At 38.2% G+C, this 24,161-nt stretch overlaps 1 protein-coding gene across 2 annotated transcripts in view; it reads left to right on the forward strand.

Annotated features, from left to right (window-relative positions):
* Window positions 1–22,959, forward strand: part of LOC149069554 (uncharacterized) — a 232,130-nt gene extending 209,171 nt beyond the window's left edge. Inside the window, exons 16-28 of one of the 2 annotated variants that reach the window (XM_089250180.1) lie at window positions 512–621; window positions 6,961–7,052; window positions 8,711–8,787; window positions 8,903–9,096; window positions 10,470–10,598; window positions 11,965–12,002; window positions 12,133–12,250; window positions 14,753–14,839; window positions 15,049–15,116; window positions 18,341–18,489; window positions 19,202–19,376; window positions 19,944–20,114; window positions 22,551–22,959. In XM_089250180.1, coding sequence (XP_089106306.1) covers window positions 512–621; window positions 6,961–7,052; window positions 8,711–8,787; window positions 8,903–9,096; window positions 10,470–10,598; window positions 11,965–12,002; window positions 12,133–12,250; window positions 14,753–14,839; window positions 15,049–15,116; window positions 18,341–18,489; window positions 19,202–19,376; window positions 19,944–20,114; window positions 22,551–22,822 — 1,680 coding nt within the window. In that variant the 3' untranslated portion in view covers window positions 22,823–22,959. The remainder of the gene's footprint in view (window positions 1–511; window positions 622–6,960; window positions 7,053–8,710; window positions 8,788–8,902; window positions 9,097–10,469; window positions 10,599–11,964; window positions 12,003–12,132; window positions 12,251–14,752; window positions 14,840–15,048; window positions 15,117–18,340; window positions 18,490–19,201; window positions 19,377–19,943; window positions 20,115–22,550) is intronic. The other variant, XM_089250181.1, reaches the window with a different exon arrangement.
* The last annotated feature ends 1,202 nt before the right edge of the window (window positions 22,960–24,161 follow it).

The following is a 24,161-nucleotide window of genomic DNA, read 5'->3' on the forward strand; positions in this document are numbered from 1 at the left end:
GCCGGGTCCTGGACTAGGATCTTTTGTGGGCAACTAGGCCAAGTTTCTTCATGGGCTTCTTTCTCTGCGGCGAATTTATGGTGTCCCCCAAGAACAAAATAATTTAATCAAATTCATCACAGACCGGAACCTTGTCAGCTTTCTTTCCATGTTGGGAGGAGAAAAACCACAAATACGGACGTAAAAGAGTGTTAAATTTGACATAGTAGGGTAAACAAGGCAGCACATTGATTCTTCAGTTGCACATATTAATTCTCTAAAAAAAATTGTTTCAATGAGGTTTTACTAGATGCTTCTCCAAGTTTTAGGCCCATACATGGCCCCCACATCCTGCAGCAGGGACCCCTCCATGCTGAGATATTTGGCAAGCCCCCCCCCCCCTTCTACAGTAAATTTGTAATGTCAAATGAATTCAGAATCATCTTATTTATGTGCTCACCTTATTTATATCTCATTGTAATCTATGTGTCATTGATTTATGTTTTATGTGTGTGTGCGCGCATTTTGGCAGATGCTGGATGAAGCCGTGAAGGAGCTGCTGTCCAGTGTCTCGAAGCAGCTGTCCGAGAAGCAAAGCAATGACTCGCAGCTGGCTAGTCTCGAACTGACTGTCACATCTCAGTGAGTTTTTTTTTTTATTTTTTTTATTTCTTTGATCAGACAAGATATACAGTGGATTCTGCTTATAACGTTTTTTAAACAAACATCATAAAGAAAAAGAAAAAAGAAGAAAGAGCCACTGTGATCGCATCGCGGGTTCGAATCCCACTGGCCCCCACAGAAGTAATCATCTGAAGTTGGCTTTTTGTGATTCCCAACTTTGTGGTTCGCGAATGCGAACCGATCTCCGCATTAAAAAGTCTCACCACCGAAAGCAACGAACCTACAACGGTACTAAATATTCAATCATTACACTTCACTCTCAATTTGAGACATATGGATGTCAGCACTAACTACTGCTAAACCATAGATGTACCTCGTCCATATTCCTCTGCGGAACCTCTAACGAATTGGTACATGTTGGAATGTGCGTTTACGTGTAGTGAAACCTGACGTGAAATTTGTTTCTGTATAATGCTTGTTATGTGTAGTGTGTGTGTGTGTGTGTGTGTGTGTGTGTGTGTGTGTGTGTGTGTGTGTGTGTGTGTGTGTGTGTGTGTGTGTGTGCTGCCATCTGTCACCAGTTTTTTTCCAACTATGAGTGAAGTGTAATGATTGAATAATTGTATCGTTGTAGGCCTGGGATGTCAGCACTGAAAAATCAGACACCAGATACGCAATCAGACACCAGATACGCACTCAGACAGTTAGGTACACACACTCTAGTTGTTCCAGACTGCTACGAGGCTGAATAGGGCCGCCCTTGCCATAAGCGAAAATAATTGCGTTGGGCCAGAGATGTCTTGATAATTTCGGGACCCCCACCTTGCCCCGAATTTTGTATTGGGAGTATATTCTTTGGGAGAGGGGAATCGAAGATTTGGAAAATGAAAATCATTAAAATTCAGAAAAAATGCAAAAAATAATTCCAGAAATCGATGAAAATTTAGAAAATTTCAGAATTATTTCTTTCTGGATGGAAAATGCGGAATTCCAGAATTTGTGAAAGGAATTATTGTTACTGTTAGTGCGGGGTTCTCCTAAAACGCGGTGCCCGTTGCAACCACACCTGTCGCGCACACCCCAATGGCGACTTTGAAGCTGAGCTGGAAGATATCTTGGCAACGGAATAAGTCCGGCGGCAGAGTGCTGGCGTTCATTCATCCAGCCTTTTGTAGATTGGAATGGGGACTTGGTAACGGCTTATGGCTGGAGAGACATTTTTTGTTTCTTCATTTCATTCGGAGTTTTCTTCTTCAGGAGACAAATGTACACACAAATCTAGTTGCTTGGAAACACCCGAGTTGATAAAACAAAATCCAGAGAAATGGTGCCGAGGAGGCCGGAAAAATAAAAACATACTCCTGGTTTTTTTGTTTTTTTTAGTGAAAGATTCAAATCGTTGCGAACTCCGACTGGAACTGGTGTATAAACATATATAATTTTAGTAGAATATATCTACGTTTACGCAATGGGTGATTTCACCAGTGAAGCACAAATCCACTGGATGAATGAGGGCATCGCCTACGGTAGGAAAAACCAGGATTATCCTTACAGTCGTCGTTCTTCTCCGTCAGTAAGTCGTCGTCGACAGTCTATGCCCGTCTCAAATTTGCCGCGGGTGTTGGACGAATCCGGCTCGGACGTTACCCCGAAACCACTATTTCCGGTTTTCGTCAGGAAGTATCTTCCGAAAGACGCCACGACCGTTGGAGCGGCTGAAACTTTAACCGAGACAATGACCGAAACCTCGATCGACCAGGAACCGCGAATGATCGGTGAAAATGGCGGTCACTCCGGAAGCATGGAGAGACTGAAACACATCGTGATGAAAAGCGATGACGAAGAGGAGAAGAAACGCGCCCAGAAGGAACTAGAGAAACAAATGATCTCGGAGGAAATCAGCCGGATGTGGTATAGGACATTAGAAGGCCCAAAGACTTGGAGGCAGATGATGTACCTCTTGCTGAATGTCGGCGATAAATCCAAGGAAGTCCCGCAACGTAAAGTGCAGGAACCACTCCAGGCTGCCACGAAAAGACCCGCGGAAACGTCGGTCATCGAGGATGAGATCAAGAGACAAAGTGTTGAGAAGGTAGATGTATTAGTGGAACAGCAACCCGTCCCCGTAAACACGGAATTGTACAAAACGGACGAAACCATAGAAGCGCTTATCAAATTGGAAGAACAGCAGCGAATCCAGAGGGAGGAGGAGTTGAAGGCGCGGGAGGTCAAAGTAAAGGACATCAGAAGTTACCACAAGAAATGGGCGGACGAAATTGAAGAACTCGTGCCTTACTGGGAACTACTGACTTCTCCGACCGAAGAGGAATCCGACCGACGATCTCTGATCGGGACTGGCAGAGGTGCCTCGATTCTAGTGACCGGTCCCGAGTTCGACGCTTCCTTGGACGAGACGGCCGAACTTGCGGAGTTCGAACTGGAACCCCCGTCGACCAAGTTCCCCATAGAGTACGCAAGGAAGACGATCATTCTGACCCAAATGGACACCGAAATACACTTCGATCAACCGGACACGGTCGTGATGCCCGAATGGTCCTGGTACGCGAGGTCCGCGGAGAGAAATGCGGCCTACGAAGCCAAGTTGGTCAAATACTCCGAGGACGCGGACGCTCGTAAGAACGCGTCGGTCCAGACCGTGCGCAAGAAGTACGCCGACAAACAGACCGGCACCGGTCACTTGCCCGTTCTGAAAGAGAGCGGGGGCATGATTGACGAATATTGCCTGTACGAAACCTACACGGTAACTGGACACACTACTTCCGGAGACGAGGGAGTCGATAGTGCAACGGCGCTCATCAAAGGCGTCGATCTCAAGGAAGAGACGTTGATGAAGTATCTGAACTTCCACGAGAAGGAATCCATGAAGGTGCTGCTCCGGTTCGAGGAGGCTCTGAACCAGAATTCTTATGGGGAATTGCTTTCCGCCTGCAACAGGCCATCGAATATCAATGAAGTTTTGCCTCCAAAGAAAGTCACCGAGAAGAAAGTCGATCTCGAACCGCCCGATCTGAAGCATCTACTGACGGTGACTACTCACGTGTTCGGTGAGAAGAAGCACTCGGTGACCTGCATATGCTTCAACCCTTCGTATCCGCATTACTTTGCGGCCGGCTTCGATGTCACTCCGAGGAAGAGAGATACCGAGTTCTTCAGGGCACGAGACGAAAGCGAGTTACCTCGAGGGTGCATAATATGCTGGAATATCAGACATAGCCAAGTCCCAGAGGCCGTCTTCCGCACCCCGGCAGTCGTTACTTGTCTCGAATTTTCCAGGGATAGCCCGTACATGTTGGCGGCAGGAATGAAGAGTGGTTTTTTGGCCTTGTTCGACATCTCCAGCGAGGAGGGCGAACCCTTTTTCCATAACTACGAGTCTTTGGATAAGCCTTATGGCGACATAAACAGGATCCGTTGGGCTTCGTCAACTAGAAACGTTCCCGGATCCATCCTTAGGCCTGTGTTGATATGCATCTCTGCCGACGGGAAGTTCTACCATTGGTCTCCAGGATCGGAATCACGCGGACAAGTCCTTGAAGGTGACGTGCGCAGTCAGAAGTATCTCCGGCATTTGCGTTGCGGCCTGATCGGGGACGTTTCCCACATCGTTAACGTTCCTTACCTCAGCCTAGACATATCTCTCGTCGATCTAGAGTCGTGCCTCGTCGGGTCTCTGACCGGTCGGATCACCCAGTGTGACTTGAGCGGCAGGGTCGTCAGGTTACACCGCAAGCACCACGGACCGGTCTACGAGGTGAAGTGGTCTCCTCTGGTCGACGACGTGTTCGTCAGTTGCGGCTTCGATTCGACCGTTTGCCTGTGGGAATCGAGCAAGGAAAATCCTTCCAGGGTGTTCATCATGCGCCCCGCGGAGCCGGTGCTGTACGTGGACTGGTCGAATAACTCGTCGACGCTGTTCGGGGCCGTAACTTCCCGGAAGATTAAGATCTTCGACTTGTCCCTGAACCTGGTGGAAGAGCTGCTCGACAAGTCGTTGTCGAAGTCGCGCGAGAAGTTCACGTGCATAGCGTTCTTCCCTCACGGTAATTGGTTCTTCGTCGGTCGCACGGACGGGATCGTGGACGTGTACGACGTCCGCAACGTCCCGGCTTCACACGCAGACTCTAAAAACGCTTTGAAGAAGACTTTTCTTTTGGACGAGTTTTCTTGATCAAGTCCGATCGAAAGTTTTGAATTAGACATATTTCGGTAGCTCTGTGGTTCTGTGATCACCTTGAAGAAACACTGCATTTTACGACAGCGTTGTAGACCTTTATTAGTTACGCCAATAAATTCACGACCCTTTTCAAAAATCGTCTTTTCCTGACTGCTGGCGTTATTTTGGGACTATCAAACAAATTAATTCGCAGGGGGATACCCATAGGCGGATTTCCCGCTTGTAGGGTGCTAGACAAATTTTGTTGCCTTCCTCTCATTCTGTTCTAGCTTTCTTGGTCACTTATTCCTCAAATTTCCCGCACTAGTCAGTTTTTTGGTCGCTCACATGCTTGTAAACTTTCTCGGCCACTCTTTCAGTTGCTCACTGGCCTGGTCCCTCGCTGTCTAAGTCAATCTTTTGGTTATTTACATGTTCTAGGGTCAGTGCTTCTCAACCTTTCAGAAAACCAGGACCAGTAAAAGTCTGAAACTCTTTGACGGACCACTTGTGTCCCGTATTACGGGACATACCTGTAATTTTTGTTCGATTTTTTTTATACATCTGTCTTGTTTTTCAACTATGCTTATTTGAATTTTTGATTTGTAATAATTACTGAAGTCGTAAAACATTCACAGCGTTTTCATAATATAAATTGTATTATGATAATTATGGCAAAAATTGTCATATTATTAGGAGTAACCGAAACAGTGACCTTGAGAATGTGTAAGGAGTGACCTAGAGGGACCAGATCAGTGAATGACCAAAAGATTGACCAAAAAATTATTTAAGCATATGAGTGACCAAAAGAGTGACTTATGGACAGATGTATATTTACATTGAACGTTGAAAGACCGGACACACCCCGCCTCCCATCTCAGAGAGATATTGGAGTGTTCCTATGATGGGTGTATCCGGAAATGTATTAATTTATATGAAACTAACGAACAACGATATTTCATACACAGGGTGATTCAGAAAAGATGGGAAAAACTTTAAGAGGTGATATTACACAACAATACAAATAAGGTGATCATATGTCCCGTAATTTTTATTTTTTTCTGGCCGTCCCGACATTTGGCAAATGTGTCCCGGTTTTTCCCATTTTTTTAAACGAAGCCTACTTGAATTCGAAAGAATTTATTCTTCGTTGAAGTCGAAGGTTGAAATTATTTTTCAACTCATAAATTATATAATTATAACTAACTATAAAAGTAAGAATATCAAATCTCCTACATTTATGTTGGCAAACGTTTTTTTGTGGAATTCATTTTAATCCCCTGCAATTTGTAGTAATGCTTCATTTTCCACCATTGTGATGCTTCTGTAGTTTCAGCAATATTTAGCAACTTTGTTTAATTTTGGTGTCATTTTTGGCGAAAATTGGTGATGTCCCGTATTTGGAATCTCAATTTCCCGTATTTCTCTCAAGGAAATATGGTCAGCCTAAATACAAAGAATTGTCATCGTAGAATGCATAGTCTCTAACATGAAACGCAAACGCTAGCGCGTTATTTGTTTTAATTTGTGGCGCTCCGCAAGCGATAAAACGGCATTCCTGTTGAAATTTATCGGTAGAAAAAGAACACTATGATACACAAATGTAACTTGGGGAAGAAGAAGAAGAAACCGTATGCAAATCTGCGTCACAGTGAATAAAAGGCGCGGACGCCAACCCTGTGAAGTTATTCCAACGTGCAACCGCGTTCTAATAACATATGAGATACGTTGTAACATATGAGATAATGGCGCACTTAAGTAATACTAGAAAAGCAGACATGCATTTCATTTACAGAGTCGCAAGCACATTTTTTTTTTGTATTACCATCTCTTGAAGTTTTTCCCATCTTTTCTGAATCACCCTGTATACATATACACAATAAGGAATCTGAAATTAAAATTGTGAAATGCATATTTGCGGTGCGGGGGGGGGGGTTTGAGTCTAGGGTGCTGGGGTGGTAAATTTGAGATATGAGTGGTCAAGACTAGAAAGGATGAAGGGCAAGAAAGTTTATTTAGCCCACAGGCAGCAAAGTCGTAGATTCGCCCATGGGTATCACTGTATGTTGAATGTGAATTATTGAGCGTTGGTGTGTTATTACAAAGATAATGAGCTTAAAATGCATTTAGTATCATGATAAATTGCACTGATTAAGAGTTTTATTTATTTATTTGATGCTCAGGGAAGGAGTTGAAAACTTGACAATCCTGTTCACTTCCCCAGAAAAGCGAACCACTTGGGAAGCGGCTTTCAATGAAGCAAAGCAGAAATTAGGTGAGAATGAAATTTTATAATAGATTTTATTGAGTTACTAGCTATAATACCTGGCGTTGCCCGGGTTTTCTTCAATGAGGCTTTTTGGATCATGCGATATCTCCCTCTTTCTTTGACGGACATGCAAACTGTGTCAAAGTTAACCAATATGGCGACTTTCAACGCGACTCATGAAAGAAACAAATTTAGATTTAAAGAAACATAGAAATGAATATTTTTTCTCCTTTTTTAAGGGCACTAAGTATTTCGATTCCCTTCCCTCCCATGAACTTCAAGTTATCCATCTCTGCCTATTTCAGCTTCCAAAAATGCTTAATTAAAGCTGTGGAATTTCTTCTATGTGTTTTATGGGCCCATAATTAATTTAAAAAAACATCCTAAACTATATGAATTTATGCAGTTGAATATTTAAAGACAATAAAGACACATTTTCATTTTCGAGCGTGAGAAGATATAAATAAAAAGTGTTATTGCATGAATATCCAACTCAAAAGTAGGTCCTGCTAATTACTTCATATTCAATTTTTTGGGCTTCGGATATCTCTAAGAGAACTCAATGTTTCAAAAATCGAGAATTCAATACAATTTTTAAAATTATTTATGTGACAGAAAACCCCACTAAATTTCCGCATTTATACGCTAAAATCGGCAATTTTAACACTGATTTCTATGAGGATCACCCTTTACCTGACACTCAAAGTGATGATGATTATGACGTCTATTCAAAAAGCCTCATTACTGAGAGTATTGAAAATGTGGCAAACCATTATAAAGGCACAAACTATTATTCATATTCTGGCACTGTTGAAGAAGTGACAAACCATTGTAAAGGCATATGCAAATCTGAAATGCATTGCTAGGGAACCACGGTAACCAAAGTAAACGTTCTGAAAGTGATTGTTGAGGTCCAAAAACCATTGTTGCCCAACAGTTTTTTGCCCGTTTGGGGCATTTCACGGGCGGAGATACGGGGGGGGGGCCGTGGGGGGGGGGCTCCCCCATAGAGTCAATTGAAGAAGTGACAAACCATTGTAAAGCCATATGCAAATCTGAAATGCATTGCTAGGGAACCACGGTAACCAAAGTAAACGTTCTGAAAGTGATTGTTGAGGTCCAAAAACCATTGTTGCCCAACAGTTTTTTGCCCGTTTGGGGCATTTCACGGGCGGAGATACGGGGGGGGGGCCGTGGGGGGGGCTCCCCCATAGAGTCAAACGTGGAGTCGACTGATCTAATGTATATATGTATAGATGAATTGACATCATCATCATCGTGCCCCCCAGCAATAATGACCTCGCCCTCCCAGACTTCCAAGTCAATCTCCGCCTATGGGGCATTTGCCCTACTCTGACAGAATTTTAAAGTAGCCTATCGTTCAAGTTGGGTCCCATTTGGTATATATGCAAAATTTGGCGACGATCTGTCAAAAATTGTAGATTTGTATAGAGAACATACACACACACAGACAGAGAGACAGACAGAAAATCAATTTTATATATATAGATGATTGAGACAATAATAATAATATTTAAAAAACCTGTGTTTTTGAAGCACAACATATATTTAATTAGGAAATTATGGAAGTGCAATATCTTTAGTTTCATTATAGCACGTTCTTTAGAATTCAACGTGTGAATTTTTAATTTTACATTTACTAGCTTTATGTACTGACCGAAGGCCGCCTCCTGAGTTTATGCACCCTTTGCCTATCCGGAAAACAAGAGCTGGACTCCAGGTATTTATTTCCAAAACAATGGTTGTGTTGTTTCGGCAATTATTGTTTGTGTAATTGTTTAAATGTATATATTGTATATTGTATAACTGAAACCTTTTTTTGTTTTGTTTCAAAGTTCACTTGCGCTGCTGCCACCCTTGGGCTCAATCAGCAAGGTCTGAGAGACGTGTGGGTTTGTAACAGTGACGGCTATGTGGGACAAGTCTGTGTGCTCAGCTTACAGCCTGAGCCAACAGTCATGTCTTGCAATGGCGTCTGCAACTCACGTATTCTCACCATTGCATCCATACCTGCTGCAGCTGCTTCTGCGTAAGTGTATATTCTTATGGTTCTCCTTAGAAAGACCTAAAAATAAAAATTATGGAAGCATTTTATTTGTGAAGATATTTGCAAGTTGTATTCAAATTGTATTGCTCAATTTGTACTGAGCAGATCTCAAATTTGGACAAGTCTGTCTGCAAAGAGCAGGCAGACCTTCAAAATGATAATTATTGTCTGACCACAGAAAGTTGACTTATGATCTCTATCCCCCAAAAAGAGAGGGTTCGTTCTTCAATAGGGAGAAGTGGGGGGGGGGATCCTCCAGGGGTACAACTACTACTAAGCCACACATGCACCTCGTCCATATTCCTTTGAGGAACTTCTAACATATTGGTACATGTTGGAATGTGCGTGTAAGTGTTGCTATAACCTGTCGTGAAGTTGGTTTCTGTGTAGTGTATGCTGCCATCTATCATCAGTTTTTTTAACTATGAGTGAAATGTAATGATTAAATAATTGTATCGTTGTAGGCCTGTTGCTCTCTGTGGTGAGACTTTGGCAGAGAGATTGGCCCACATTTGCTCCTCAAAGTCAGGAACCACAGAAAACAAACTTAGCCAACCACCACTATAGCAATGATGGGGTTTCCAAACTGGGTCCTTGCAATGTGAGTTCGTCATTATAACCACTTGACTACCACAGCTGCCTCCAGGGTTGCTACTGGAGGATTGTTTTTCTTCCTTCCTCATTTCTCCCTACTGAAGAATGAACCCTCTCTTTTCATGATGATGGTCATAAAAGATCATCATCCATCTTTTCATGGTCAGACTGTACATATCCTGAAAATATTCAGAGATTTACCATTTTTCATTTCATAATGTGGGAAACCAATGGCTTCACCAGTATAACACAAAACAAGCATAACTCTGACAGCATAAATTCCTTAAGGGGCATGCATACGTATAAACATGCAATACCTTCTGTATGTACCAATTTGTTAGAAATTCCCGAGAGGAATGTCTGCAAAGTACATGTATGGTCATTAGCATGTACAAGATTTTCTCGGTGGGCTCACATTTTTTTTTCTTCCCAGGGGTTGCATGATCTTAGCTGGGAGTGGGGGGGGGGGTGTCTGAACCAAAAACCCTCCTTCGCGTATGCCTAAGTGTTCAGTTAAGTTATAGTATTTGCATTCAAAAGATTGGTTGTAATCCAATTAAAGACAAAAAACGTATATTAAGTTTTTGGCGGGAATATAAAGCAAATTGAATAGTAGGATCTCGCCTAAAAGTAGATTACCTGAATTTGGTTCTCCCATCTTAGGCGTAGCATTATGAAATAAGAGACACAGTTGGACATACAAATTGTTCTTGGACGTTAAATTATAAAGCAGTATTTGATAGACGAAAAAATATTTCCAGTCTTTCAGAGAAGAGCAGGTGGAGGCCAGTGATGCCAGACAATCTAACGGGAGTGAGCATAGAAGTGGAAGAATGTGACGAAGAATGTGATAGCCAGACAACCAACAATGGCAACATTGAGTTGGACAGGTATAAATGAAATGATAACTTAACATACACATATAACATTCCAATATGCTAACCCATGGGTGCACAAACTTTTTGGCTTGTGGGCTGTTTCTTGCCTAAAAACATTATTGCGGGTCACATGAGAAACAAATTACTCATTCAAGGGCAAAATATTCAATGACAAATACTAATGAAAACAGTTTATATAAAATTCACCGATAACAGTTCGACAGGAGTCAGTGAGCCAGTAAGTGAGCAAGGAATGATAGAGTGAGTGAGTCTGTTGATGATATAGTAGTTGATGAGTGAGTGACAGAGTGGTTAGTATTGGTGATTGAGCAAACTAGTGAGTGAGCAAGTGACAAAGTGAGCAATCTAAAGATAGAGTAAGTAATCTAATGAGTGAGTGCTATAGTGAGCAACAGTGGTAGACTGAGTGATCTAGTGAGTAAGCAAGTGACAGAATGAGTGACCTAGGGAGTAAATGATCACCTTAAGATCAAGTGAGTGAGTGACTGACCGATTGAAAGAGTGAGTGAGTGAGTGAGAGCGAGCTAGCTCTAGTTACAGCCTGGTTTTGCAGTTTCCTTCAATTTCATATCCAGCAAGTTTTCTTATCTGAAATTGGCTAAATAAAGCCATCGCTCTAAAATTAAAATCACTCATTCATTCACTCGATCATTTGTTCTTATTCATTCACTCACTTGTTCACTTGCTCACATGATCATTGATTCACTCATGTTAAACTGTTTGTGAAATTTTTTCAGTGATGAATTTTCCATTCAGTGAATTGTTGGTCCATGAATTTTTCTTGGGATGGATTGCTGGCAGTGAATTTTCTGGACATGAATGAAAACAATCCAAGTATATTTGTTTTGTTTGGTGCAAAGGCCTACGTAGAGAAGTTTTAGTGAAATGATTCAATTTTCTTAACCGTTCTGGTTGATAAATTGACACTCAATCAATATTGGAATAACCCTAATCAAAATTGAACAAATTAAAAGAATGCTAAAATAAATAAATGAATATATATATATATCTTCCTCTCCTTTGTGATAATTATATAATTATATTATAACAATAGCTTGCACAGTGTGATTGATCACAATCAAATAGTAGTGATTGTGTTAGATCACATATGGTTCAACTTTCAAGCAACTGTATCAGACGTATGTTGAATGTGGGAAACATCCATGCATATTTTTGTTCAATGGTACATTTGTAAAGGGACATACAAAGCACTATCAATGGAATCTTTTTTTTGCTTTATCAAACCCTGAACTTACCCTGTTTCCTTGCTCTAACAGCATGTAACATATACAAACTTCAACTTTTCCAGCAATAATGATTTTTATATGATCGTTCACTGTTTTATTGTTTGTTTCAGTGATTCCAGTGATGATGAGGATGAAAGTGAGTCCCCTGGTAAGCCAATCTTTCTGTTTTTAAATTAACTACACGGGTTATATCTCTCATACAGCCTAGGTTTATTTTATTAACAAATAACATTTCAAATTAATAGAACAAACTTAGTTACATTATATTGTACTTATAGACGATGATAAACTAAAAGAGGGAAGGAAACAAAGAGGGGGTTCATTGCCTCGAGAAGAAGGACCCGATGACATGGATCACAGGCAACCTACAATGTGGCTTGGAACTGAAGATGGATGGTGAGTATATAATTTATATAATTGTACATTTCATGGTGCAAAGTATTCATTGCAAAGGCTGTGAAATGATAGCTATTAGAAAAATAAGTAAATTCTTATAAAAATGTTCAATACCACTGTGATACAAAAGCCATTCAATTTTTTTTATTGACGATGTGTTATGTGCTTATTGAAATCAATCAAATTTTGAAATTGGGGGGGGGGGGGGGCTTTCACAAAAAGCCAGCAGATCTTAGCTGAAATTCATGAAACAATGAGCTTCATTTGCATTTTTATGTTTTACTTACCAACCAATACAGACACTTGGTCAGGGGCGGCTCAAGCTTATCTGCCGCCTGGGTGCAAAGCCTTGAATGCTCCCCCTAAAGACGCCCTGTTAGCATCTTTTGCTAAGGAACCCTGGGATAAACCTGATTTTTTCAGTACCAAGCCACACACCATTATTAACTGCACAAAATGTGTGTGACCATATGTCCGGCTTTAAAAGAAACTGTCTCACTCTTTGGTCCAGGATTATTTTATCGTTAATTAATCATGCCAGATAACTTTATCCACATTATAGCTGTTATTGATGAGCCATCATTACTTACACTTATCTTGTCAAGAGTATATAATGAGGTGAGTTTTGTTAAAAAATTTATTGCAAAGACATTTCTGGTGCTCCAGGAACCAGCAATTTGAGAAGCCAAATTTGTCCTTTGTCTTCATTTGACCATTCCAGACAAAATATTGGGTGAGGGTACCAAAATGCATACTTGCCCCTTGTGGCAGAGCACATTCTTACTTTTGATGTAACGGTTCCAGGCTCTGTCTGATCCTTCACGTTTTTTCAACATCTCCGTCTTCAAGGTTCAGCTGAAATAACTGATACCTTTGAACTTTTACTATTGGAGAAATTTAAAAAATTTTGATGTCTAACTAAATCCAAAGCTGATGCCCATTACAACCTGCCGCCTGTGTGTGCCACACCCCTTGCACCCTCACTTAAGTCGCCACTCAGTCCATATTCAGAGTAATTTCTAACTGATAGTTTGCTGTAACAATCGGTCACTGTAACAGCAAATAAACATCATTGAGTTTTTGTATCATAGAAAAGCAATTCAATTACAACATAACAACCAGAAACAGTCTCCTAATCAAATACAATATTCGTTTTAGTGTTGATAAAATACAAACTCCTTGGAATATCTGATGCCTTGAACTAGTATTCTACTTGTACATCTTATCAAAAATTGTTAGCAACACCATCACAAATCCTTCAAATATCAGATCTTGAAGTTCTGAAAATTCAGAGACAAAAAACGGAAAAACAGCTCAAAATGTCTCATTCTAGTTTAATCAGAAATCAGTGCATTGAAGCAATGTTTATGCCATTGATCCCAAGGCCAGTAGTGTCTGCAGAAGGAGCAGAACAGTTTCTACTTGATCCAGAATGGATCTTGAAGAGTATCTCCTCAAAGTTCTCAACATATTATCAAATCATATTGATTTTGCAAAGAAATTTAACGAAAGGGAGAAACAGTAGCTGTTCTGCAAGAATCTCTCCCAGCGCTTGAATGTACTTAGCAGCTGATGGAAGTGATTTTATTGAGGTACTAGGAAAACAATATTTTCTAGCTGTATTAGTTGCACAAAATTTTTTTAGTATATTTTTCTTTTGAAATTTCCGTCTACATGAAATCAAAAACTTCAATAAAATATTTTTGAAACATTGATTTTGCATCAAAGCAAGCAGATTTTGCTTACAGCAGCAAGGAGATACTTTAGTTTTTATAGCTATTGTATTTCAAAATTCAGGTGTTTTTCATTTGTTTCCACACCTTCATCTCATCCCATAATTTTTTGACTGTGTCTGTTTGGATTGATTTTTAAGCTGTTCTCGAAGTACTTTTTGATGCTCACTTAGCCCTTGTTAGTGTATATTTGGAAATTCAGATGACCTGGACCAGGGCCACAACTTGGGAGGGAGCAGATGGATCTGGTCCCCCGGCAATGGACCAGAAAGGTGCGAATTTCACCCTTTTACCTTTCCTCTTCAACATTACAAGGGAAGCACTAAAATGCATTTGCGCTCCAGCTGACCAAGCATCTAATTGGGGCCCTGATCTGGACTAGCTTCTCATATGGACTTAATTTAATGTATTCAAACAAAATTTCAATGGAGGAGATATGCTGTAAAGTTCTTAATTTGTCTGATAAAGAATGCTTCAACCAATTGTGATTTGAAAATAATTTTCTCAGTCGTATTGAAAAATTTTAAATTTTTAATCTGTACCTTTTATTAAAGTTTGAAAGATAGGCCAATCGTTTAGCGATTCCATTTGAAAGATTGGTGATACTTCACGACATCAACGAATAGGTTATGAAATACCTGGATAATTCTTTCATTTTTTTTAAAGAACTTTTTGCTTTTTTTCCTCCCAAAGAATTCTTTTTTACATTTTGATTGTTTTCTATTAAATGTGAATACGAATTAGTTTATCAACTGTTATCTTCTCTTAGCATTCTTCTATACAACTGCAATGACAATATCCGAACAAAGAAGAATAAGATAAAAATCCAACATCCAGCATCAATCCAATGTATCATGTAAGTGCAGATTCTCACACACAAATTAATGCCATTGTAACAGTTGATTTGGATTTCCTAATCAAATTTGAAATATTATTACATAATAATTAAATTATTTTTAAGCTATTCTGAATAATTGCTTCTACAGTGATGATTTTAATTGAGAGGACATAAGAAATGGTGTTTCAATAATCGAGTGATTAATACATTTTAAATTTTTATTATAGTTATTTGGACAACAGAGTTTTTGTGGCATTGTCAAATGGTGAAATACATATTTATAGGAAAGACATCAGTAAGCCTTGTTCTTGTTATTATTCATGAGAAATATGTTTTTGTGTGTGTGTAAAAAATTATTTACCCGTTATTTTTAATTGTAATTTAAAATGATTCTTTTGCAATGTATAAAAAACCTGATAAATAAATACAAATATTAGCCACAATGATTAAGTAGATGATACATCCCGGCAGGATTTTCTTGGGGGAGGGGGGTTCATTTTTTACTCCAAAAACACTGAAATCTTGCCCGCTATTTATATGCCAGTGTAAACAGGAAACTTCCTGTATCTAAACCTCCTGTCAGAACCCCTATATCCAAGAGCTAAGAGCTAGATCTAGACCAGGATTTTTCATTGACTCCTCTGTAATATGTTTATAACATAAAAAACAAAAAAATAATCATGGACATCTCAGGCTGGTGCCCTGTCATCCCCTATGTGGGGTCCACACTTTCCATATCCTTATCTACTACAAACAATATCCCCATATACTGTAACTCCTGATATCTGTAACAATATTCCCATATAATTTCCATATCCGTAATAAAATACATTTGCCTATTCAAAAACACATGCAGACAGACAATGTACAAGAGGTTACTGAGGAAAAAATGAACAAATAATTAATGAGCCTATTTAGCTGGATTTATGTGAGATGGGGGTATAAATAAGCCAATTTCTATGATGTACATCATTTATTAGCCTCAAATTCCCTTATTTTATCCCTTTTTACAGTTAGCTCCACAGAAAGATATATATATATACTCTTTGAGTGGATTCCAAATAAGAGAACAAACCAGTTAAATATGCAACTCTCAATGAGCCCATACAGCTTCAATTTTGATAATTATTAATATTAAAACAGGAAACACTCTTCTTTACTTGGATATTATTTTAGGGAATGATATCCTCCCCCCCCCCCCCCCCCAGTTCAGTGCTTGTTCTCAGTCTGAAATCAGTGAATACAACTTGAATTATAGGCTTACTCCCTATGTGTGGATACTTAATGGTTATACTAATTTTTTTTGTCTACTTGTTTGCAAAACATACGTACAAAGCATGGATTGCATGCTAAATGATAATACATTTATTTTAGTAGATACCATAAGACACATTAAGGAATGGTATTTTTAAATTTTCGAACATATTGTAGCAAAAGAAATCTGTATCCACTTGGACTTCATCAACTTTTTTCCCCGACCAACACAGCTTTAGACAATCTCTCTCTATCTCTCAATTGACCCTCTTCATCCATGACCTCTCGGGAGCCATTGATAAAAACCTACAAACTGATATTGTTTTCCCAGATTTCTCTAAAGCCTTTGATAAAGTTCCCCCATAATGAACTTCTCCTTAAACTCTCTTGCCTTGGCCTCAATAACGTACAATTACTTAATTGGGTGGAGGCTTTCCTAAAACATCATAAACAGTTTGTCCATTTTAATGATCATAACTCCCCATCTGCCCCCGTAAAGTATGGGTCCGTTCTTACTGACAGACTAATGATGAAATATAAAACTACTATTTTGGCCAAAAATGTAGTAATGCGAATAACCAAATCTTATCTGAAAGCGATTAGAAATGTGACCACTTGATGACATTTTTACTTCACCAATACTTGTTTAAAAATTGAAATAGAATAATGCTACCTTAGTAGGCGTAATAATAAAATATCAAAGAGAAGTTTGTTGGGAAGTTTAAAACAAGGATCCCTTTAAAAGAATACAGGGGTGTAGCCAGAATATTTCATTCGGGGAACCAAAGTGATAGAACAATAGATTTGGCCATCTTTCCCCCTTTTTTGGTAATTTTCTCACATTTAGGGGGGGGGGGCATACCCTCAAGTCCCCCCTCGCTACGCCCTTGAAAGAATCACATTTGATAACTCAAAGACGTTACGTATTGAGTGTGCTTTCTAGAATAAGAGCGAGAACAAAATATTCTTCTATAAAGCTCAATTCATTGAAATTTTGAACTATATATTCTCAAAGTGAGGAACAGTTTCCTGAAACCGTTGAGTTTTGCAACAAAACAAAGTATGGTGCTGATCAGATGGCTTGAAAGAGATCCGTGCAAATATAAATCATTTGCCAGTGTTGATTTTATACAACATTCTCTACTTGGCATCAATAAATGCTTGGTCGACTTACAAAAAAAACCAAAAATAAAAAACTGAAATTTCCTTTTTTGTTGAAATTAGCTAGAAAGCTTAGACAACCTTATTTGTTGAGAAATCAGAATTTTGCTAATAACAACATGAATGAATGAACGCCAGAACTTTGCCACTGGACTTATCCCGTTGCCGAGATCTCTTCCAGCCCAGCTTCGTGGCAGAGTCTAGAACAAGCTAATAACAACAACAATCGAGGGGTAAGAAATCTGTATGCGGAAAATTAATCTGTAATGTGATACAGGTATTGAAAAATGTAAAAAGTGTGATGTGAAATTCCAACTCTGTAGTTATTATGTTCAGAATACCAATGTTTTCTGTTAGTTGCACTACAAGGAATTTTTTGGAATTTAAAATGAAATTTAATTGGGTAATTTTATTCAAAAAAATCTCATAATTTTCATATTTTATTGCTAACCTATATACACTCGTATGTACATTTAAATATAATAAAATTTATGAAAATTTGGAATATGTAGTGAAAAGCAACACCTGGTCATTTTGACCAGTGTCAGTTCTTGTAGGTGTAATGAAATGGCGGCCCTTTTAGTGTTAATCAGATGCAAGAATAGTTCTGAAATTGTCTATTATCCAGAGATTGTATACTTGAAGAATATTTCCTTCTAATAATTACTAATTTTTTGATTCCATAATTTCCAAATCCAGTATTGGAAGGATTCATGAATTTGAGTGTTGTTTTTTCCTTGCCTTCATCGATGATTTTTGTTGCACTGTAATTAAATGCTGTACTGTGTAAAAATAAGCCCTACCCAGAAAACTCACCTGGCGGAAAAAAGATTTAGATAGAGATGTCATGACTATTTACACGCCACAGCTTTGTATGTGCCTAGCATAATTTTGAGTCATGAAAAAAAAAAAAAAACGAAAACACATACCAACATTTGAAGTTTCTATTGAGAATTTTATAACATTACCAACTGGAAACAAACTCAAAGCTTCAAATGCTATCAAAGCTTTTAAAGGTCTGTTGCTTATTCATTAAAACAAATGTTTATGGTATTTTTCTAGCGTTTTGTGAACATATTGGAAACTTTTCTGATTTTTTTCTAGATGGAGGTTGGAGTAGTGATGATCCAGATCAAGTTGATGTGGGCTGCATCACATCTCCAGTTACAAAAATGTTAGCAGTTGCTGGGAAGTTGTGGTGTGGTTGCCAAAACATGATCAAAGTTGTAAACACTTCAAATTTACTAGTAGAAGTATGTAATTTCTTTCACCTTGCGATTTCTTTCTCTGAAGGTTTTTTACGAATGAACATATTTTCCGATAGGTTTCTTTAAGGGAAAATTCATTACTATTTGCCATATGCTACAAATTGGCACATTGCAAATATGAGATTGTTTACTGTACGGAAATTCCACATTTATCAATGCTACTCAGCAGTCAAATGGTCTTTGTATTTAGAGTACAATGCAGGACAGCAACTAGGGTAGAGCAGGTGGGTCTAGTGCCCCAGGCGCTGGATCAAAGGTTACTAATTACAACCTTTAACCTTTTCTTTCACAATATAAGGAGGGTGCCAAAATGCATGCCTGCCGAAAAAAAGAATACTTTAAGAAGACTAGCAAAAAACCGTTGTATTATTTTTCCCGGGAAAAGATAGTGAGTGCACATGCACAAAACAACAAACACCTTTCAGTTACCTGACTAAATAGCATGCATTGGGGAACATTAATTTAATGAATGAGGTTTTATTGATTGACAGTTTTATTTTTAAATAAAGGAAATTATTAAATCGGGGGGGGGGAGGGTTGACAGAAATTTTTATGTTATAAAATTAACATTTAAGGTAAAATAATGAAGTACTTTAAAAAAACCTAACAAACAAATGAGATAATAATTCATTGAAGTTATTAGAAATGAATTTCTCTGTTCATTGACATTAACAATCACTTATTTATATTTTTTTAGCATTCATTCACAATCAGCAACGACAGCACAAGAACAGTATTATGCATGGCTACATCCGGTTTAGGAGTGTGGGTCGCTCTACAGCACAGCGCAGTGCTTCGATTATTTCATGCTACAACTTATGAAGCTTTGATGGATGTCAATGTTGCACCCGCTGTCACGAAAATGCTCTCAGGTAAAGCAGCATCTGCAGTTTCGAGACATTTCACATCTAATACTTATTCAGTTTCTTACTTACACTTCATTAATCTTTATTTAAGATCTTTTGAAATATTTATCATGTGGTGGTTTTCTTTTCATGCATTTTTATCTCCTGGTGTTATTTCCAGTTTAATTCATTCATTTCCTATAAACTAGAACTAAAACAATATCACTCTATGTATTTTTGTAACAACTTTTAATATTGAGAAATTGAACTTTCTAAATGTTATGCCGAAACTAATATTTGGAAAGAAAAGTGATTTGTCTCCTCTGGGAATCGAACCGACCGGGACCCCCTCGCATACCGGGCAAGTGCGCTAACCAATACACCAGAGACACACATTTAAATTCCTTATGTCTCTGGTGTATTGGTTAGCACACTTGCCCTGTATGCAAGGGGACAGGTTTGATTCCAGAAGGAGACAAATCAATTTTCTTTCCAAATATTAGTTTCGGCATAACATCCAGAAAATTCAATTTCTCAGTATATTCCGGGCAGAAAAAATACCATCTCTTAATAGTTTTCAATATTTCTATCAAGGTTGTGATGATATAATACGTCAACACAAGGCAGCATGTTTGCGAGTGACTGCTATGTTAGCATGTAAAGATTTGCTATGGGTTGGTACAAGTGCCGGTGTGATTTTGACTCTGCCTCTTCCGCATCTGACGTCAAAAACAACAAGGTTGGACAGCATGCCAAATACCGCTGGTACGCATTAATATATAGCCTATAGTATTTTTTTGAATGATGAAATCGTTTGTTTCACTCCAAACATTTTACAAAATCTTTACCATCTTCAATATTTTACACAAGGTTTTTAGAAGTTTAATTATTTTAAAGCTGTTTGATGTTCTCCTCTTTTTAATAAATGTTTCTATACTCACGTAAATCTAGAAATCAATCACCAGATTTCCGACAAATAAATTTTGGACCTTCTTTTTTTGTGCCCTCCCATCCCCCTCGAATGAGGGAATTTTATGTAATTGTACTACTGAATTCTGAAAGTAGTCATACTTTTCTCACCAGCAATATTTCCTTAAATACTTCACATCTGTGTGTTTTTCATGGGTCTCAGTGGTTCCTGTTAATAACTTGCTGTGGACTCCATCTTTAGATTCTCTCACCCGTGACCTCTCTCGGAATATCTCAGAGGAGAGCCATATGCAGAGCAGTCTGAACGTATGAGATCACGTGACTGCAGCCTGACACCCTCTTGGTACATTAAGGGCCTCTGACCCTTGCATAGGTATTAAATATGAAGTAGCTTGTGGAGAAATTGGGAATATAAGCCCACACACAGTGCTTTGAATAACATTAATTGCCATTGTTATCTTTCAGAATATTAATACGAGGCATACACAAATATACAAGTTCTCAGTGTCATTTCACTAATGTGGCTTATACACCAGAAAAGTGTCAAAAAATTGTCTCACATGGGTGAGAATTGTTTCCAGTCGCCCCTGCTTGCATAGCAAACCTCAGCATATTGTTTGGTTGACAGTCTGATGTCCATGATGCTGTTAAGATGACCCAGTGAAATGGTTCTCTCGTTTTTGAGAACCATTGATCTTTCTAAATGATGGGCACAATCATGGGTACGCAAAACCTGGGGGGAGGAGGAATGAAGCTATTTAAGGCACCCCCCTCCAATAAATTTTGTTAGGAGGCTGGAATTCCCTATAAATAATAATGAATATATACAATGCATGCACTCTTTTTCCTGTGCATGGACTTGAGTCTTGTATATACCGGACAACTTACAACTTCCGGTCCCCTCAATGTTTTGATCATGTCAACGCCTCTGGACACAATGATTCCACAATCTTGTAAATTGGCTTAAATCCTGGTCCATTGCCCTATGGCGATTCCCTGGGGACATCAGAAGTTTTTCAAACTTGTGAGTGCTTGTCTTGATTTCTTAATCAACTGAGTGGGTGCTCACAGACCCACCCAATAAACTTTTGTGAGTGCTTGAGTATCTCCTGCTCCAACGCCACTTGTAATTCACCATCATTGCCTCTTAGGTTATAAATCAGGGGGTCTTAAACTTATGCAAGCTTATTGCTGAGGTCTGCCAAAAATTTTTAGCAAATAGCTACTTTACAAAAACAATTGAATTCCAAAAAAAAAAGTTAAAAGGCTCTAGCCACTGGTAAATCTGTACTGAAATATTTAGAACTGTGAAATACTTTCCAGATTCAACTGTAATACTCTGCATTTGATATTCAAAAGGCTATTGCAACAAATTCGGGGGAGCCTAAGCCAAAACAGTTTTTGAAGCCTATGATTTCATATAGACTACATATTTTGAGAGACCGAATTCAGCATCTAAAAAGTATACAGAATTACAGAATTTACAGAAATGCTAAAAACCCCTTAATGGAAGAAACAATTTTATAATTAGTGAGGAAAAAATAATTTCATAATTAATGAAAAAATTGTTACAGAATTACTGAAAGAAATAATTGCAGAATTGTCAAGAGTAGTTGCAGAGTTGTTAAAAGTAATAATTCATGAAAAAAATTAAGAATTTTAGAAAAGAAATATATTTATAATTTCATAATTAATGAAAATTTAAAATTAATAAAAAAAAATTTCAGAATTATCAGGACAAATTTCAGATTCAATAAAAAAAATAAATGGATTAAAAAGAATTAATTAATAAAAGGAGTTAATCCAAAATGAATAAAAATTCAAATTTAATGAAATAAATAAATTCAGAGTAAATAATATATATATATATATATATATATATATTGGGAAACCCGGTTTAATTATAGAGAATACCATTGTTTAATTTTGCCCGCAATGTCTGAAAGTTTGAAGACCCTTGGTATAAGTCAAAAGAAACTATGGGGATGTGCAGAGCCAAAGCATGCCTTCTTGGCACCCCGTGGCAGACTTTTTCCTTATGGCTCCCTTGAAAGGCTTATTCTAAAAAAAAGGAGGGATTTGAAGTTCCCCCATTCAGCTTGAGTTCTAGTTGCGCTGAGCTAGTTACATGCGTGAGGATGTGATGGCTTTTCTTTCTTGAACATCAAGTGACATTATCGAGACACTTTACTGTGACACCACTTTATCTTGACACCATGTAACTGAAAAATTTTGATATGCATACATTCTTATCATTGTTGTTTTCTCCAGGTTTGCCACATGGTCACACTGGCCACGTTCGTTTTTTGACATGCGTCGAGATGGGTCCTGCAATTCTTCCCGATGGTAAAATCCAGCGCTCATCGAGGAGTAAAGAATTGGGCTGCTCCGCTGGTAGACGTTCTTCCACAGCAACTTCAGCCGGCTGCAAGCTGTTGGTCATCAGTGGAGGCGACGGATACGAAGACTTCAGGAATAATGGCCTCGGGGAATCAGCGGGAAGAGATGATAGCACGAATCATCTGTTGCTGTGGCAGGTCTGAATAAAATCATCAGCATAGCATCGAAATATCAAGCAACTTAGTCATTAAAGTCTGTGATAATATATATTATTTTACCTTGGAACAGTCAATGCACATCATCACCTGTGATCCCTCTATACCAAAAAAAAAAAAAGAAAGAAAGAAAGAAGAATGATAAGAAAGAAAAAAAAACAGCACTCAAAGATCATCATGTTGCCTTTGATCCTTTGATGCAAAAAAAAGTCTCTGATACTTCCAGTTAAACATTTGGGAATACTCTAATTTTTTCGAAATATCGGGCTGGTTTTTATGTATACACTGTACAGGAAATGATGAATGGTTGCAAGCAAGAAAAATGGTGTTACACACTGACTAATACTATGCAAAAAAAAATACCAATGAGTTTTAGCGCAGAAATTACAATCAGTACTACTTGTAAATTAATCAGTGTGATTTGTGAGTCGCAAAAAAAAAATGTAGTCACTCTCTCAATATCTATGCACATAAGAAAGTCGTCCAAAAAAAAAAACATATGGCAAATTCTATGAGCAAAAAAAAAAAAAAAAATTTTCCAAGAAGATTTTTTGTAACTTATCTTAACATTATGGGTCTGTATTTCCTAGACACATTCTCGTCTATAGACTTCACTATAAGAATTTACATTACTATAAAAATTAGATGAATATATCTGTGGAGTATTTATTCATAACATATATATATAGAAGGAGAGTACAAGAGAGATCTTTCTTTATGATATCGTGAATTCAATTCATATGTGCCATTTTCGACTTGTGTACAGTGGTCATTCTGCATGGTTATTTTAAAAATTCAGCTCCTAGAATGTCGGACGCAAAGAACACTTTGAGCAACATTACTTTAGTGTCATTTTTACAATGATTTTGAAGGAGAGACACTTATACTTGAATTTGGAAGAGCAGTGATAATGTTCTTTGCACCAGTTTTAGGCTGTCCCGAGATGCAGGAAACTGTGACGGATGACTTACTGAAGTTCGACAACTGTATAGGATATTTAATGTACATATATAAATAATCTACGTATAATATAATTTCAAGGTTCTAGGACAGATATTGTACAGTTTGATGTCAGTTGAGTATTATTTATTTATTCAGATGTAGTTAAGATTCGTCATTATGATGATGATGATGATGAAAAAAAAAGATGGCCATGATTTATGGAAACTATCCGAATGTTGGAGCACTCCATAATCAAAAGTGAGTTTGAATGATTTTCTCTTTTAAATAATGATTGTTTTGAATTTTGAATTACTTTGATCGATCTTGATTACATGTGTTGTAACGACATGCTTGATTATACTACTAAACTATGCATGCACCTTGT

The sequence above is a fragment of the Pholcus phalangioides genome, unplaced genomic scaffold (assembly GCF_987345545.1).
Source record: "Pholcus phalangioides strain wild (caught in Gottingen) unplaced genomic scaffold, Ppha-v1.0 ptg000022l_1, whole genome shotgun sequence".
Taxonomy (NCBI): domain Eukaryota; kingdom Metazoa; phylum Arthropoda; class Arachnida; order Araneae; family Pholcidae; genus Pholcus; species Pholcus phalangioides.